General features: G+C 36.3%; 1 protein-coding gene across 1 annotated transcript in view; it reads left to right on the top strand.

Moving 5' to 3' along the window:
- Positions 1-16,690, top strand: part of LOC111196311 (zinc finger protein 420-like) — a 37,956-nt gene extending 21,266 nt beyond the window's left edge. Inside the window, exons 2-6 of the mRNA XM_049475677.1 lie at positions 2,500-3,043; positions 4,088-5,111; positions 9,111-9,255; positions 11,496-11,529; positions 11,774-16,690. Of these exons, the coding sequence (XP_049331634.1) occupies positions 2,500-3,043; positions 4,088-5,111; positions 9,111-9,255; positions 11,496-11,529; positions 11,774-12,755 (2,729 nt within the window). The 3' untranslated portion in view covers positions 12,756-16,690. The remainder of the gene's footprint in view (positions 1-2,499; positions 3,044-4,087; positions 5,112-9,110; positions 9,256-11,495; positions 11,530-11,773) is intronic.
- The last annotated feature ends 995 nt before the right edge of the window (positions 16,691-17,685 follow it).

The following is a 17,685-nucleotide window of genomic DNA, read 5'->3' as shown; positions in this document are numbered from 1 at the left end:
TTTGGCTTCTGGATAGTAATAATAAAAATAACTACAGTAAGATGTTCTATTTGCTTGCTACACCAGTAAGTCCTTCAGAAAGACTGTTACCTGTGTTAGCTTACCTGCACAAGACCATTAAAAGTAACGCTGGATCAGACGGTCAGCAAAATACATTGAATGTTAAATATGTTGCTTTACTTGTTACCTTTTTTTCTTGTTTTAGATTTTAAAAAAGCATATTACTATCTATACATTTTAACAGAGTAATAGTTTCGTAACAATTGATGTATTGTGGTTACCTATTGTTTAGATAAGATAAGAATGGCTGTGCACCTTCCTGAACATCATGGATCATTTTATTAAATAAATACTAACGTTTTAGATTTAGTTTATATTATTTTAGGCTTCAATTATAACTGTGAACTTTTTTTTTTCACTATAAACATCTCCCTGTTATTTCAGAAAATCAGAGAAATCTTTCAATAAAATATAATGTATCCCATAAAAGTTAATAATTGTATATTGTATATAAAAATAATGTCAGTAAAAGTATTTTCCTAAGGTTTATTGTTTGGCATATAACATAACAAACATCACAGATCTATACCTTTAATAGATTAATATTAATAGTTATTGCTGAATTACAGTTGGCTACAGACACTTATATTGTTAGATAGACGAGGAACTTCCTAAACTGAATAAATCGATGGATGATTTTTAAAAAATGAAATACTGCTGTCTTAGGTTTAGTCCAGTTTAAGTTGTTAAACATGTAGGCTTTTATTTTTTTGTTCACTATAACCTTCCTCCTGTTATTTTAGAGAAATCTGACAGTAAACTATATTGTATTTTATAAAAAGTTGGTATTGTAATCCAATATATAAGTAATAAACTTAGTAAGAAATATTTTTTTTCTTTTACTTTTGTTTCATTAGCTGGCATATAGTAGATTAAACACCTGTACATTAAATCAAACTACTGTCTACATTAACTTTCATTAAACATTTCAATCTGATGTTGAATTAGCAACACTTTTGCACCCTGTATTACATATTGAAACAATACTGAAATCAAGTAAAACCACATCAACTGTAAACATATTAAAAATCCTATTACTGCAGTAAAACCTGGTAACCAACTTCGTATTATGTACAGCGACAAAATAATTAATAAAAAACAGAATAGGTTATATTTTGATACGAAATTCTGAAACAAAGTTTGAATCTCAGAACAAAAAAAGATATTAGTTGCCGAAGCTAGCTAGCAGTAAAGCTTTTCAAAAAGGTTTGGCAATGTGAATGTGAAGTCCAAAGCTTAAAAATGGAAAAAAACTTTTTAAAATCTGTTACAATTAGTTACAAAAGTAATTTATTACATACTTACATCTCACATAAAATTAGCACTCAAGGCGAATGCTGACATGGCTAGGTTAGTTAGCAACCTACCTAGCTAGCTAGCTAGTCCTAGGCAGCTAAAATTTCCAGTCAAAGACAATAGTTTTTCACAGTAAGGTACAGGCACTTTAGTTAACCTTTTAAAATATTTAATATTCAGTGTATTTTAGTAGCAATTCTTTTTTTTTTTGATCAGAAACTTTCATAGTGAACTTGTGCAGTCTCTTGAACTATTGATTCTATGTAGTACTAAAATATAAAAAAATGAATATGACTAATGTATTTTAAGTCCTCAGAACACTGCTGCCTACAGAACCAGCAGCGAGAGCAGAGATTTTTTTATTTAATTAATTTTTTTTATTCTAGGCACATAAGTTAAATAAAAAAGTGTTCTGTAGCAATCTGGATATTTTTCAGCTGAAAGATACAAGCTGTAGAGGGCTAGAACAGAAATGTTAGCTGTGCTCGCTTGCTAGCTAAGGTAGCCTTAGCATCTGTTTGTTTATCAAAAGATTGTCTGTGTTTTATGAACATTTCACTGACATGTCACTTATGAAGCAAGTGAATTAAGTAAATTAATGTATAGAATAGCATTACTAATGTAAATGAAGGACAAATTGCACTAATGAGGTCAATTTAAGAGGTAACTAACTAGCTAGTTAGCTAAATTTATGAGTAAAACAGCACTTCTGAGAAAAATGTATTGTGTTTTGTTGCTATTTCTGATGGGATATAAAAATGTTAAATAAATATCTTTATTATAGTTTTTTAATTGCTTAAAAAAACTCTTAATTATTTAGCATACCAAAAGATTTAGGTTAATTTTGTGCTCCTAAATTTGTGGGAACAGTTTGAGGATGCTCCTTTCCTCACAAATATACTTCTGAAAGAAATTCCCATAAACGCACTTCCATAAAAGCCTTCCCAGATGAAGGTTTGACATCATATTAAACCTTATGGATTAAGAATGGGATGTCACTTAAGTTATATGTATGCGAAGGCAGATGAGCAAATACTTTTGGAAACATAGTGCATCCGTATTTCATCTGCACTGTGTACACTTTTTTATTTTAATTCAAATAATTTAATTATTTAACTTTATATGTGTTTTCGTTTTCTCCAGATTTCCATCTTCACTTGAAATTATCCTCCACAAGCACAGCGGGGATGGCACCAGAGGAACACGTCAGACTGCTGAAATCAGAAGAGATAAAACATGAGGATATAGAGTATCCACATAATTATCCAGAAAGTGGGAGGAGATTTAAACAAGAGACTGATCTAAAAACAGCCCAAATCTTTAACATTGGAGAAAAGCCATATCACTGCTCAGTGTGTGGAAAAAGTTTTACTGCGAAGTGTAGTTTAACGAAACATCTGCTCGTTCACACTGGAGAGAAGCCACATGTCTGCTCAGAGTGTGGAAAGACCTTTAGGCAGAGCGGGGCTCTCTCAGTACACCAGCGTATTCACACCGGAGAGAAACCCTTTCACTGTTCAGTGTGTGGGAGGAGCTTCAGACATTCGAACACCCTCAAGATGCACAAGTGTCCCACCACAGAAAATAGTGCCTCTATAGAGGTGGTCCTTGAGCCTGATTGCAGTGGAGATGCAGAAAATCCTGCTCTGATCAGCAGTCCACACTTCTACACTTCTACATTTGTAAGGTATATATTTCTCAAATTGCCACTTGATAAAGTGATTGTATAAAATAAAGTTTTGGAAGGAGAAACATGCCTGAAGACCTTCCCAATCTAATATTCTATAAATACAATTGCTACATTGTTGACATGTCCAAGACAAATGCTGTGGAATGCTTGAGAAACATGCGCTTGTTCCCCATGCTGCCCCAACTGTGCCGGTCCACAAGTTCCTTGTACATTTCCCATAATAATAAGGATATTGCGATACTTAATATATCGTAAGACAATTTTCTACAATACTTCATAGCATCTGTGTCACTGAGGAGGATAAAATGCTCATAAATAAGCATATACCAGGAAGTATGAATTTATTGGTCAGTTTCACAGAATTTGAAAGCCAATATTCTTAACTCCCTTTACCTCTGCTTAGCTACCATCCCTCAATAACCTTACAGTACTCTGTTATCTAATGCTTACAAGCCCAAAGTAATTTTCCAAAATGCCAAACAGAAGAGGTTGGATCTTTCCAAGTTTTTTTCTACTTTCCTTGAATCTGTCACTCCTGGCTTGTTCATTAGGGCTTCAGACCCACATTCCTATTATTCATTAGCCGCATCAAAATTCCACATAAAAAGTCCAACCACTGTTGTACCACTGACCTCATACACCTCAATTTTACACAATTTAAGACCTTAAAAATTCTTATTCCACATTTTTGAGGACTGGATTCCTACTACAAGCAGAAACTAACAGAACTCCAGCCCAGAGTCCTCTAAGCTGTCTTGCCTTTCTTCAGTCTCTGTTGGCATGATCCAAACTACCGGAGTTTGCTTTAGATCTCAAATAATTTGTTTTTTTTATAGATTAGGGATATACACAGGTATTTCTAAGGCCACCTAAAAGAAAAATATTTTAGTTGTATTTGTTGGGTCTCAAACTGGAAACTGCACATTCTACTTTCACATTCTAAACACATTTAGGCTTACATTACGTATAGTTCCTAATTATTCTATCATTGTTGCATTTTATGTTGTGTTTTTTTTATGTGTTTCTCCTTCCCCTTTTTAGAATTCCCCCTTCTCCCATTGTTGCCTCAATGTTGCCATCTCCAATACTTGAGGAGAGCCGCAAGAAACCAGAGGAACACATCGGACTGTTGGATTCAGTAGACATCCAATTTGATAACATAGAGAAGCAGACTTTCAAACAAGACATTAATATCAAACAACAACGCATTCCTACAGGAGTAAAGCCGTATCAGTGCTCAGAGTGTGAAAAGGCCTTTTCTGACAAACGTGGTCTAAAAATACACCAGCGTCTACACACAGGAGAGAAGCTGTATACCTGCACATACTGTGGAAAAATATGTACTACACATAATCAACTCCAGCAACACCAGCGCTCTCACACCGGGGAGACGCCTTATATCTGCACAGAGTGTGGGAAGAGCTTCAGTGAGAGAAGTACTCTAACCAAACACTGGCGCATTCACACTGGAGAGAAACCGTTTGTCTGCTCGGAGTGTGGAAAGGGTTTTCGCCAAAGTGGAATGCTCCAAGTCCACCGACGCATTCACACTGGAGAGAAACCGTATCACTGCTCAGAGTGTGGGAAGAGTTTTCGAGAAAGTGGCCATCTTACAAAGCACCTGACTGTTCACACTGGAGAAAGGCCCTATTTCTGTTCACCCTGTGGAAAGAGCTTCACTACAAACCGGTGCCTTCAGCTACACCAGCGCACTCACACCGGAGAGAACATGTATCACTGCTTAGTGTGTGGAAAGAGTTTTTATCAGAAGTGTAATCTGCAGGTGCACCACCGGATTCACACCGGAGAGAAACCGTATCAGTGCTCAGAGTGTGGAAAGTGTTTCTTTGTACGAAGTCATCTCCACCAGCACCAGCGCATTCACACAGGAGAAAAGCCGTTTAGCTGCTCAGAGTGTGGGAAGAGTTTTTCATTTCATAGTAATCTCCAACAACACCTGCTGGTTCACACAGGAGAGAGACCTTATCAGTGCTCAGAGTGTGGGAAGAGTTTTCGATATTTAAAGAATCTTAAGAAACACAAGTGTCATTCTATAACTGTGGATGTATAACCTCTTAAATAAAGGGGTTCTATTCAGTAATTACTTGGAAAATGCTGTGAACTATCTGACTTGTTCTTGAGCTATATGAATTAGGTATTCATAACTAGAACTGCCAGCAGAGCTCTGAATGCAGGAATCTGTTACAGTCATCTTCATGTTTTAACATTGTATTTTACTCAACATTAGACAAATGGTACAAATACTTTTACACCTTTAATGTTTTGTAAATTAACATTAATGACTCTTTTAATGCAGACCAAAACAACAGTACCGAGATCTTTGAAAGGTTGTCTTGGCCCAAGTTTGAATGTAGCCAGGTGTATTCTGGTATGTTTAAGACCGAACTCTGGTTATATCAACCAGATTATTACTAAAACTATGAACTTATGGCATTTCTACTATTGCTGTACAGAAACTGATACTTTTAATGTGTCAAAGCAAAGATCAGTGTATATGTACAGTTTATTTTCAACTTCTATGCAACCCCAAATCAGATTGTTGGAATAGTATGGAAGTGCTTATACAACAAAAGTGTAGTGTTTCTTACATTTACCTTGATTTTGAATGTTTAGAGAATTTTTAAATTTTACTGTGTTTGCAGGATGAATGGGAAAATATATGTTACAAAATAACATATGAAAAACTTGATCAATTGACATTCTCTGTGCCAAAAAACCTTGTACATGTGAGAAGAAATGGTAACATTGCAGAGTATTAAATTCTATTTACTTAAATTTTTTATATGTGTTGCAGGTCTGAAATAGAGGAATGGATTTATAACGTATTAATAAATGAAATGAAGTTGAGCAGATAAAACCTGACATATCTTGGGTTCACAGTGCCTGTAATCAAATAAAAGTCAAAGTAAATTTAAGAAACTGCACTTCTATACTTGGTAAACTTGGTCTGATTTGGGGTTACAGAACATATCTTAAGCTAAAGCAAACTTACTCACAAAAACATCAGTAACCAATACACCTCTAGAATGAGATACTGTAGGTTCTCTATTGTAAAACTGGAAAACTGAAAGACCCTGTCTTTACGAAGAATGAAGGTTTCCATTGTAAAGAAAGAGATCCCAGATATATTTATTGCTATTTTTATGCTGTTTTTTTAAAGTTTATTTTTTTCCATTCTATCAGGGCAGTTTATTATCTGTATTAAACAATTTCTGCACACCTTTCTATTTTACTATGATCAATTGTATCATTCTAATGTGTATCTGCAGCAGAGATAAATACTATTACTATTATTACAATAGTACTAACATTACTATAGAAGACTGAAATGTGAATAGCTGTTCAGAAGAGAAGTTTGTTCCAAAAGGTTTTCACTAATTACACATACAATTATGACCACATCCTTTTTTTCTGTACCCATTGTCCATTTTTAAGCTCCACTGATCATATAGGACACATTGTAGTTCTTTAATTACATACTGTAATCCAGCATTACATTACATTACATTACATTTGGCAGACGCTTTTGTCCAAAGCGACTTACAATAGTGACGTACAAAAGTAATAGAAGTTAAAGGTAAGAACATCTTTAGACAGGGGCTAAAGGAGGTCAAAGGGAAATAATGGGATAGAGAAGTGAAGGAGTGGAAGAAGGAAATGAGGTTAGAAGTAGTTAGTTTGTTAGCGGTGTTAAGAGAGTAAGTGCTCTTTTAAGAGCTCTGTCTTCAGGAGTTTCCTAAAGATAGTGAGAGATACTCCTGAAGACAGAGCTCTTCAAAGAGCAGTGACACTGAGGTGTTTAAGAACTCCAGCAGCACTGCTGTATCTGATCCACTCTACCAACACAACCCACACTAACACCTCATACTCCACCACCAAGCTAATCAGTGCTAATCACTGCTGTGCTAAGAATAAATGACCCACTACCCAAAAAATAGCTGCTCTGTGGTCCTGTGGGGTCCAGAGCATTGAAGAAAAGGGGTAAAAGAAAGAGAAAGAGATACAGGATTACATTCTGAGATTAAGTAGAACATATTGTTCTTATATTATCAGTGGAGCTAAAAAAAATGATAATGGGTGTAGAGACAAGAAGGTGCTCATAATGTTATGTTTGATTTGTGCACATCTTTGTTTTTGCTGATGTTTTGCACATTAACAAAGTGCTTTTGAGTGCAGTTAATAAGAGAATTACTAATGGCAACGCCTACCTAACCTTTGGAACGTTGATGTCAATGTAGCATTGTGGATAAAAAACCTGCCTTTCATATGGCACAACAAGGTTTCACTTCTTAGCGAGACCAAGCACATCAATTCCAGTCCTTGGACAACTATGTGTTGAGATGCTCTGGAGTTTTCACATTGTTCTTAAATAGAATTAAACTGTGCTCAAGACTGTTTATTAAACTGAAATATGGTTTATATCTGTTTAAATTGACAGTGTATTTTGTAAGCGGCTGCATGGTTATGTATTACTGTATAGTTTTAATTCTGATTATTAATGGGATATTAAAGCCTTTAAACTGCATTATTGTTTTTGTTTCCTTTTTTGTACATTGAACAAGGGATGGGCCTCATCCCTCTGGGTCCAGTCATGCCATCAACACTGATTTGAGGGCAGAGTGTTCTGCACCCGAATTGCTCTGCTTATTTATTAAAAAACTACATTACACAGATTACATTAGACTAGAATAGATTAGTGACTGATTACTGATATTATTTGTTTGAATGACACAATGTGATCATTTAATATTAAAGCTGTTAAAACTGAATTATTTTGTTACCAAATTTGTTAAACCAGAATATGTTTCATACTTTAGATTCTTGGAAGTAGCCACATTTAGATTTGATAACAGATTTGCAAACTCTTGGTATTTGCCCATTTCAGCTCTACTCCAGTTTTGTGGAAAAAGAGACCACTTAAAAATTATGAGTTTCTTATGATTTTACCAATTTGAATATAATCAAGAGAAAGATGGATGATCACAAGCCATCAAAACAAGCTGAACTGCTTGACTTTTTGCACCAGGAGTAGCATAAGGTTTTCCAAAAGCAGTGTGTAAGACTGGTGGAGGAGAACATGCCAAGATGCGTGAAATCTGTAATTAAAGACCAGGGTTATTCCACCAATTATTGATTTCTGAACTCTTAAAACTTTATGAATATGAACTTGTTTTCTTTGCATTATTTGAGGACTGAAAGCTCTTCACTCATTTCTCATTTTCTGCAATTATCTTTAAACGACAATATTTTTATTTGGGACTTGGGAAAAATGCTCAAACATGTAACTTTAATAAGCAAAATCAGACAAACTGATTCAGAAACTGAAGTGGTCTCTTTAGATCAAATAAATGTCCAGCTATGTATATAGTAGTGCATCTCTAAAAAGTACATTATCATTGAAAAGTTTCATCTAAAAAGTTGTTAGCAGAGGGAAGCATAAAGTGCTATTATACATGATATAACACAGTGGACCAACACCAGCAGATGACATGTCTCTCCAAACCATTACTGAAACTTAACACTAGACCTAAAGCAGTTTGGAATGTGTGTCTCTCCACTCTTCCTTCAGACTCTGCTCCCTTGATTTCCAAATGAAATGCAAAATTTACTGATGATCAGTGATGGTTTGGGGAGACATGTCTGTCATCTGCTGGGGTTGGTCCACTGTGTTCTATCAAGTGCAAAGTCAGTGCAGTTTTGTTTTCCCGGAAAATCTTACAGCTGCACTTCATGCTTCCCTCTGCTGCTGACAACTTTTATGGAGATGCGGATTTAATTTTCCAGCAGGACTTGGCACACTGCCCACAGTGCCAAAAGTACCAATTGGTCTTATATAATATTCAAATTTTCTAAAACACTGATTTTTGGGTTTTCATTGGCTGTTAGCCATAATTATCAACAGCAAAATAAATAATTACTTAAAATATATAAATAGATCACCCAGTGCGTAATTTATATAATATACGAGTTTCACATTTTTTTAAGCTGAATTACTGAAATAAAGTAACTTTTTAAGGATATCATTTTTAAGATGCACTAGTAGAGTGGTCTGCAGCTGTGTGGGGTCTGTAAGCGCGTCAGTCCGGATGGCGGCGCTGACTCCGTGCCGGTGGCTCTCCGGCCCCGGACTCGGCGGAGAAGCAGCGGGCTTGGCTTCGTGCCGCGGCGGGAGGTGGATGGTGGTGAAGGTGGAGGAACAAAAGCAGCGCTGGTATGAGTGTGGAGATATCCAGCGCTTCTGCTCAGTGTTTACTGTGAGTTTAAACCCGCCCTGCGGGGAATGTCCGGAGAAATGTTCAGTTTTTTTCTGGTAATTAATTCAGACAGATATCCAAACCAGAACCGGGTCAGAACCGGTCCACAGGAGTGGGGTATTGTTGTCCAGGCGCGTGAAGATGTTTGTTTAGTATGTTTTGTTAAACGGTGCTAATTTATTAGTGTTTTATTTAGTTTATACAGTATTTTATACATCCCCCATATCAAAAGTATGTTTTCTCTCTAATGCATTGAAACAATGTTGATCTCCGACGTCAGAACTGATTTAAATGTGCGCATAGATTTTACCTCAATCCAACACTGATTTAACGTTATGGTTTTATATGTACGTGACATGACAATTATTATATATATGTAAATGACAATTCAGTAATAATAATAATTTTTACAGCACTATACATTAAAACTATGTTAATTTTAGGTTGAAAGTGATTTTTATTTTCTTCATATAGCTATATTTGTTAAAACGTTTTTAAAAGTGGTTTAAAACATGACTATACAGTGCCTAAAAAAAGTATTAAGTATCTATCCATACCCCTTGCACTTCATTTTCACCTTTTGTCACCTTAAAACCACAAAAGTAAATGTATTTTTATGAGATTTTAATCGACACACCAACACAAAGTAGCACATAATTGTGAAGTGGAAGGAAAATGGTACATGGTTTTAAAATTTTATCAAATAAAAATAAAATAAAAAATTAAAAACGTGATGTGCAAAAGTATATCGCCCCCTTTACTGTGAAACCTTTAAAAAATACAGTGCAAACAATTGCCTTCAGAAGTCACGTAATTAGTTAATCGAGTCCATCTGTGTGTAATTTAGTCTCAGTATAAATACAGCTGTTCTGTGAAAACCTCAGTGATTTGTTAGGGAAACCTATGAGCAAACAGCATCATGAAGATCAAGGAATTCACCAGACAGGTCAGACATAAAGCTTAAATCAAGGTTACTTTGAACAGGAGCAATGTTCAATCCATTATCTAAAAATAGAAATATAATTCTACAACTGCAAACCTACCAAGACATGGCCGTCCACCCAAACTGTCAGATCTAGTAAGGAGAGCACTGGTCGGAAAAGAAGCCAAAAGGCCCATGGTCACACTGGAGGAGCTGCAGAAATTCACAGCTCATGAGGGAGACTCTGTCCACAGGACAACTTTTAATCATGCCCTCCACTAATATGGCCTTTATGGAAGTATGGAAAGAAGAGAATTTTGGTTGGTGCCCCTTTCATCATCAATTATTGTGTTTAGCATCAGACAGTAAAACAGTGTACAAGAAACAGGTGAAATTAAATTATAAATTATAATTTACAAAAATTATAAATACAAAAATATGGCATTAGGCATGTTGCTAACAGGTCTGTGTTTATCTGCTCCAGGGAGTCCTATTCTATTGGCTGCACTTCTACAGGGACTAGACAAGCTGTGTGTGTGTGTGCATTTGCACATATGTGTCAGCAATGGCTGAATTTATTAGTTGTGGTGTTTACCAACATTTGGACAGTGTACTGCCTATTCTATTTGGCAGTATGTGTCCATTCACAATAAAGCAAAAGTCAAAAGTAAGCCAGTCTATTATACCTTGATTACATGGCCACAGAAATTATGCCGTTAAAGCGTTAATTAATAATTTGTGATTTGACAAAAAGGAATTTAAGTACAATAAAATTGTTGTGGACCCTAGTAGAAATGTCATGTTTCAATAGTAAAATAGTGCTCTGTAAGAAATATACTTGTATGACTTATATAGCAAAATGAATGAAAACCTGAAAAATAAAAATGTGTTCGTTTTTTGGTATTTAGTCCAAAAAGCTTAATTTCTGTACGTCACAAATTATTAATGATGTGACATGTTGGATTACTGATTGTGATGAAATCTGTAACAAGTTTGTCATTTTTAATATTGAAATATATATATTGCAGAAAAGAAAACTACTGCAATATTGTTTTTCAAAAAGTTGTATAGCTCTAGTTGAAACTAAATTATTTGCTAGTAGTTATAAATATAAATGTAGATATAAATACAGTGTAAAATGCAGCTGGAACTGTGAAAGACAACTGGGTAACACAACTGAAAATGGAACAAGTGAACTAAGCTTCTGCAGGGCTAATTTTTATTTCCCAAATATCTTTTTCCAATTTCACAGAATTCCCCATGACAAAAGGTAGTAAAAAGAAAAGGTAATAAAAGGTAGTAAATTAGAATGTAGTGAATATGAGTTGGGACATTGCCTGGGTCCTACATACCATTTCTCAGATTTAACATTCTGTTCATTATATTATTTTTTATTACCTATCCACTGTGAACCACAGTCCAGACCAGATGTTTCAAACCAATTACAGGAAGTATTTTTTACATTAGGCATTCCCACTAAATTGTGTTTAAATGTATTTTGTTTGTCTTTCTTTTCTTTCTTTCCTCCAGAAATGTTTCTTCTACCATCCGTAAGGAGATGCCACCAGAGGAGGACGTCAGGCGGCTGAAACCAGAAGAGATTCAGTATGATGGTAACGTAGAGAAGCCGTATTGCTGCTCGGAGTGTGGGAAGTGTTTTAAACAGGAGAACCATCTCAAATCACACCAGCGCACTCACGCTGTAGAGAAGACTTTCAAGTGCCCGTACTGTGGGAGGATATTTAATCGGCAGAGTAATCTGCAAGTTCACCAGCGCATTCACACTGGAGAGAAGCCGTATCCCTGCCCGGAGTGTGAGCGGAGTTTCATTGATAAAGGAACTCTGAAGAAACATCTGCGCGGTCACACCGGAGAGAGGCCGTTTGACTGCACGGAGTGCGGGAAGACTTTTAAAGAGAGCGATGCTCTCAAGAAACACCAGTACACCCACACCGGAGAGAGGTTCTACTTTTGTTCCTGCTGTGGGAGGAGTTTCACTAGGTACAGTAACCTCCAGCTGCACCAGCGCACTCACACCGGGGAGAAACCGTTCGTCTGCTCGGACTGCGGGAAGACCTTCAATCAGCAGACCAACCTCCAGGTACACCAGCGCATTCACACCGGAGAGAAGCCGTACCTGTGCTCAGAGTGTGGGAAGAGCTTCTGTGACAGCAGTCATCTCAAAAAACATCAGCTCATTCACACGGGAGAGAAGCCCTATCACTGCCCGCTGTGTGAGAAGAGTTTTAATCAGCTGAGTAATCTCCAAACACACCAGCGGGTTCACACGGGCGAGAGGCCGTACTACTGCTCAGCCTGTGGGAAGAGCTTCAGATACTCAAAAAGCTTAAAGATACACAAGTGCACCAAAGCAGAGGACGATAACAACTCTGTAATCATGGTTATTGTACCCGATTACAGTGAGAATGAAGACGACGCTGCTCTGAACAGCAGCCCACTCCTCCACGATCCCACAGAGGAGGAGGGACAGGATCAGGACGTAGACCCGTGACGATTGTAGAACTGAATAAATGCACTAAAAGGGGCAATCGGGTGGCCAAGAAAATTTTAGGGGGGTTAGAATCTTTAAACTATTACAGACCCAATATTTTGTGCAAAAAAAACAACGTGAATTAAAAAAAAGATACAAACATATTTAAACAACAGGGTTATTTGACAGTGGGTTACTAAATTAATCAAAAGAATAGTATAAACATAGATTACCGTTTTTTTTGCACTATAAGGCGCACTATCAATAAACGTCTATTTTCTGGTCTATTTTTATACATAAGGCGCACAGAATTTTAAGGTGCATTATGCGACATTAGTGAGAAAAAGTTGCGCTAGTAAATGCCACCTGACAGTGTTACATTAAGAACCCTGAGTGTTCGGGCTTGCACTTAGCACAGTTAGAGGCTAATGCTAATGCTGCTCCAGCCTCGGTGCTAGAGAACTAAACTGAAATTCCTGTATAACGTTGTTTTCAGCGGGGTGTCTTTTAGGGCTGCACGATATTGAAAAAAAAAAATTAATTGCAAATGTTTCGTTTTTTTCTTTTTCAACGATATATATCGCTATCGAAATTATTGCTATTGACATTAAACAATGCAGGGCCCATGACGTCAAGTCAAGTCAAGGCAAATTTATTTCTAAAGCACATTTAAAAACCACAAGGGCCAACCAAAGTGCTGTACAATACAGAAGTATGAACGATAAAATGTATTAGACTAAACAACAATAAGATAAAAGATAAGTAAATAAAAGCAGCATCAGCAAACAAGATTTAGATTCACCCCAGACATACAGATAAGTCATTTGAACTTACTAAAAACATTGAAAGACCTGAGAGTACCAGTAGGTTTTTAGATTAGACTTAAAAACCGTAATGGTGGGAGATGCTTTAATAAAAACAGGCAGACTATTCCACAGTTTGGCTGCTGCTACGGAAAAAGCTCCGTCACCTTTCGACTTCAATTTGGAATGTGGCGTCTCCAAGAGCAGCTGATTTGAAGATCTTAGGACTCTTCGGGTTGAATATGGACACAGACTCAGAGATGTATGATGGAGACATGCCATTTAAGGCTTTAAAAACTGTTAATAAGACTTTAAAATCTACTCTGAATTTGACAGGCAGCCAATGCAGGGAGGCCAGTACAGGAGAGATGGACTTCCTTTTCTTTGTCCCAGTTAAGAGTCGAGCAGCAGCGTTTTGGACAAGCTGCAAACGTGACACAGCTGATCGGTTGATACCCAGATAAAGAGAGTTGCAGTAGTCCAAACGTGATGTAATAAAAGCATGAGTTACAATTTCCAGGTCCTTAACAGGTCACCAGCCCTGCCACCTGTCTCGCGTCCAGACCGATCAAGAGCTGAGTTAGCGCCGAGCACTCAAAACCAGAGGAAAACAGAAATCAGCCCTTTAATCAGACATTAAGTGGCTTTTTAAAAGGTAAATAAGAGCATTTCTCCGAAATTCAAAGCGTAAATTCAGCTGTAACTGGAAATATCTTGGATATATCATGTCCAACCATGTGGATGGAGGCCATGCGGTTACCTCGTGTTTACCTTATAGTGCAAACAATATGGTACTAAAAACACAAAAAGGCATTTTTTCCCCACTATAACTTATTAAAATAACATCCCAAACTGTCCGAAAAAAATTATTGTACAATTACATTTTTATTCACCAAGGTAAAACAGTGAAAATGTACCCTTAAAAGTACAGTGTAACCCTTCAGGTCCAGCTGTTAGTACAGTACTAAAACAACCCCAGATTCAGAGTGTTTTTTGCAGTTTACACTGCCACACACAGCACATCTTTATGTGTTTATGTTGATAAAAGTATCTGCTAATCTGCTCTGCGTTATGATGAGGTGATGTAAGGCTTGTATGGAGCTGCATGGCTATGGAAACCCATTCTATGAAGCTCTCTAGGTTCTAATGTTCTTAAGCTAATATGAAGGCCGCGTGAAGTTTGGAAGCCGGTAGTGATTGATGTGTTGGATGGGTAAGCGAATACTTTTGGCAGTATAGTGTAGGCATGAAAAAAAAAACATAATAGTAATTTGGGCCACTTTTAGCTGCTGAATGAACATAATGCACCTAAATGGGGCAGCCAGCACATTCTTGTGCCTGTATGTTAAAAATAAAAATAAGAAGCAGTGTAATTCTATAGTAGTAGTTTACTCTAATTTACCAGTTGCGTTAAAGCCACTCTCCATGCTTTATCTTTGAGTTGGACGGTTCTGAACTGTTTTGAAAACTTGTTGAAAAGCAGATTGTGAAATAAGCATGCACCTTGCATGCATCCTATACCCGGAGTTACCTGGGTCTTTACCTTTTGCACAAGTGTTTTCCTAGAAGAGTTTGTGATGTACAGAGGATTTAGCATGATATGTACTCAAACGTTCCATTAGAAACTTTTTTTTTTAATCTTTGTCAAGTGAATCCCATTATCTGTATACACACTCCTACAGTACACCTTATAAATCTGCCACTGAGATCATGTCACTTTGGGTGTGTAACCACCAATTCTGAAAGAATACGCAAGAAATGTATACACATGTGATGAGGGTGAAATAGCAACTAAGTGTGTTGCCATGATTTTTTTGTATTTGCTGCTGGCATAGGGGAGGAAAACCAGCAGGGTAATATGCACAATTTAGTGGTTTATGGTATAACCTGTATGGTCTATATGTAATCTAGATTATTCATCAATATTTAAACTTTTTTTGTAGTCAGTTGGTCTAAATTTTGATACTGTATTTAGTAGCTTATGAATTTATATTAGATTGCAGAAGAAAAAGTAAAGTTATCTATATAGAGTTAGTCCTTTTAAGAGGAGATGGTCCTCCCAGACAGGTGTAGTCATAAATACACTAAGTGCATTTTATGCACTCTAAAATCCGTTCAGACTCTTATTACTGTGTTTATCTGATTAATCAAGTAGTCATGTGCAATATGGCCCTAAAATAATATAAAAATATTGCAGGTTATTTTTGCAATAATGGTAATCTTGGCGATATGACAAAACATTGAATATATATTTTTGTTTTTTTAAGAATACACTGCTGCAAAAAAACGGATATTCAATTTTGTTTGGCAATATTATTCCATACAATATTATATATAGCACACCCCTAATTAAAATTTTCACCAGATTGTAACAGAAATCAGTGATCCAACATGTCATGATACTAATAATGCACTTCATATATTCAGGACTGAAGTAAAATAAATAATACTGAGCAGATATAATCTGTCTCAAGTAGATATTAAATGGAAATAAAAACATATGCACACCCCTAATGTGAATGGCATACTGTATTTTAATAGATCAAAGTTAAATAAAAAATACAGAAATATATAAATCTGATAAAGAGCTGGATTTTAGCTCAGTAATCTGTGTTCTCAGTAACGTGTAAACTCTTAACTAGAGAATGTATGGATTTCTCGGTCTGCCCATAAGTGAAAACAGACCATGGTAGTGTAAATAAGGAAGCAGCGTGTAACACTGCGAGATGGTGACCAAACAGTTTAAGAGCAAATAAATAATCTTCATATTCTAGCTGTTTTTTTTTTTTTGGCAGGTTGCAAAGCAAAAATCTGATTATTGCTTATTTGTGTAATCTGAGTTTTTGTAAATGCTTTGATTGGATTACTGACAGTTTTTGCTGTTCTGCAGTAATCAGATTATGAAGTTCATGTAAACACACTCAGTGTTTTCACTGGGATTGACTAGAATTTGACGTATGCACTTAATCGAGCGATTATTAACATTGATTAGGAGTAAGAATTAGTAAATAGGTAGAAATAATGGTATTTTTTGCCATTGTGCACTTTTTAATCCATTGCACTCATAAATAATATTTAATATTATTTTTCTGTTTTTCTCATGAATACTGTTGTATGAACTTGAATACAATTAAAATTTACAATATTTTACAATGTTAGTTTTACTGTGATTATTTTTCACATGTGCTGTACAAACATCTGTAAAAATCAAAAGTTCATTATTGTATTGAGTTCTCAGTCCTGGTCCTGCAGATCTTCCACCCATTTTTTTCTCCTCTTTCTTTATCTAACACACATTATCCAGGTAATGAAGGCCCTCTAGAATGAATGCTGAAAGTTAAATGTATAACTTCATGACTTCAGACTACACAGAAATCATATTTTTCAGCCTAATCACTTTATTTTCTGTCATGCATGCAACCACACTGTTGTGGCAAGCTGTTCTGTCCATTCTGATTTTCTAAAATTATTTTGTGATATCTTTAGATGGCAGGAGGACTTACCTTAGGAATATAAAAAATATAAGGAATATTAGAAATGTCCTAAAAGGGTGGGGTTATCCCAGATAAACAGGGTGTACAGAGAATACTTGGACACATTTAAACAGACTAACTTAAAAATATCAACAAAACATCTTCAAAATGTATAGAAAATATATAAAAAAATTGTTACTTAACCAAAATGAAGATTCATTCTACTTAATCAGACAGCACTGCAGACATGACAGTACCCCACCCCCCACATCAATGAGGATGGGGAGGAGAGGAGGAGAGAAGCAGTAAGAAAGATTGAGGAGGAGAAGAGCAGTACTTAAGAATCAGGAGGGGAGGAGCAGTAGAAAATGATGAGGAGGAGGAGAGGAGCAGTAGAAAATAAAGAGGGGGAGGAGTAGAGTAGAGTAGGAAAGGAGGAGATAAGCAGTAGAAAAGGATGAGGAGGAGAGTAGCAGTAGAAAAGGATGAGGAGGAGAGTAGCAGTAGAAAAGGATGAGGAGGAGAGTAGCAGTAGAAAAGGATAAGGAGGAGAGTAGCAGTAGAAAAGGATGAGGAGGAGAGTAGCAGTAGAAAAGGATAAGGAGGAGAGTAGCAGTAGAAAAGGATGAGGAGGAGAGTAGCAGTAGAAAAGGATGAGGAGGAGAGTAGCAGTAG

This window comes from Astyanax mexicanus, chromosome 3, assembly GCF_023375975.1.
Source record: "Astyanax mexicanus isolate ESR-SI-001 chromosome 3, AstMex3_surface, whole genome shotgun sequence".
Taxonomy (NCBI): domain Eukaryota; kingdom Metazoa; phylum Chordata; class Actinopteri; order Characiformes; family Acestrorhamphidae; genus Astyanax; species Astyanax mexicanus.
This window is presented reverse-complemented; position numbering and strand designations above follow the sequence as displayed.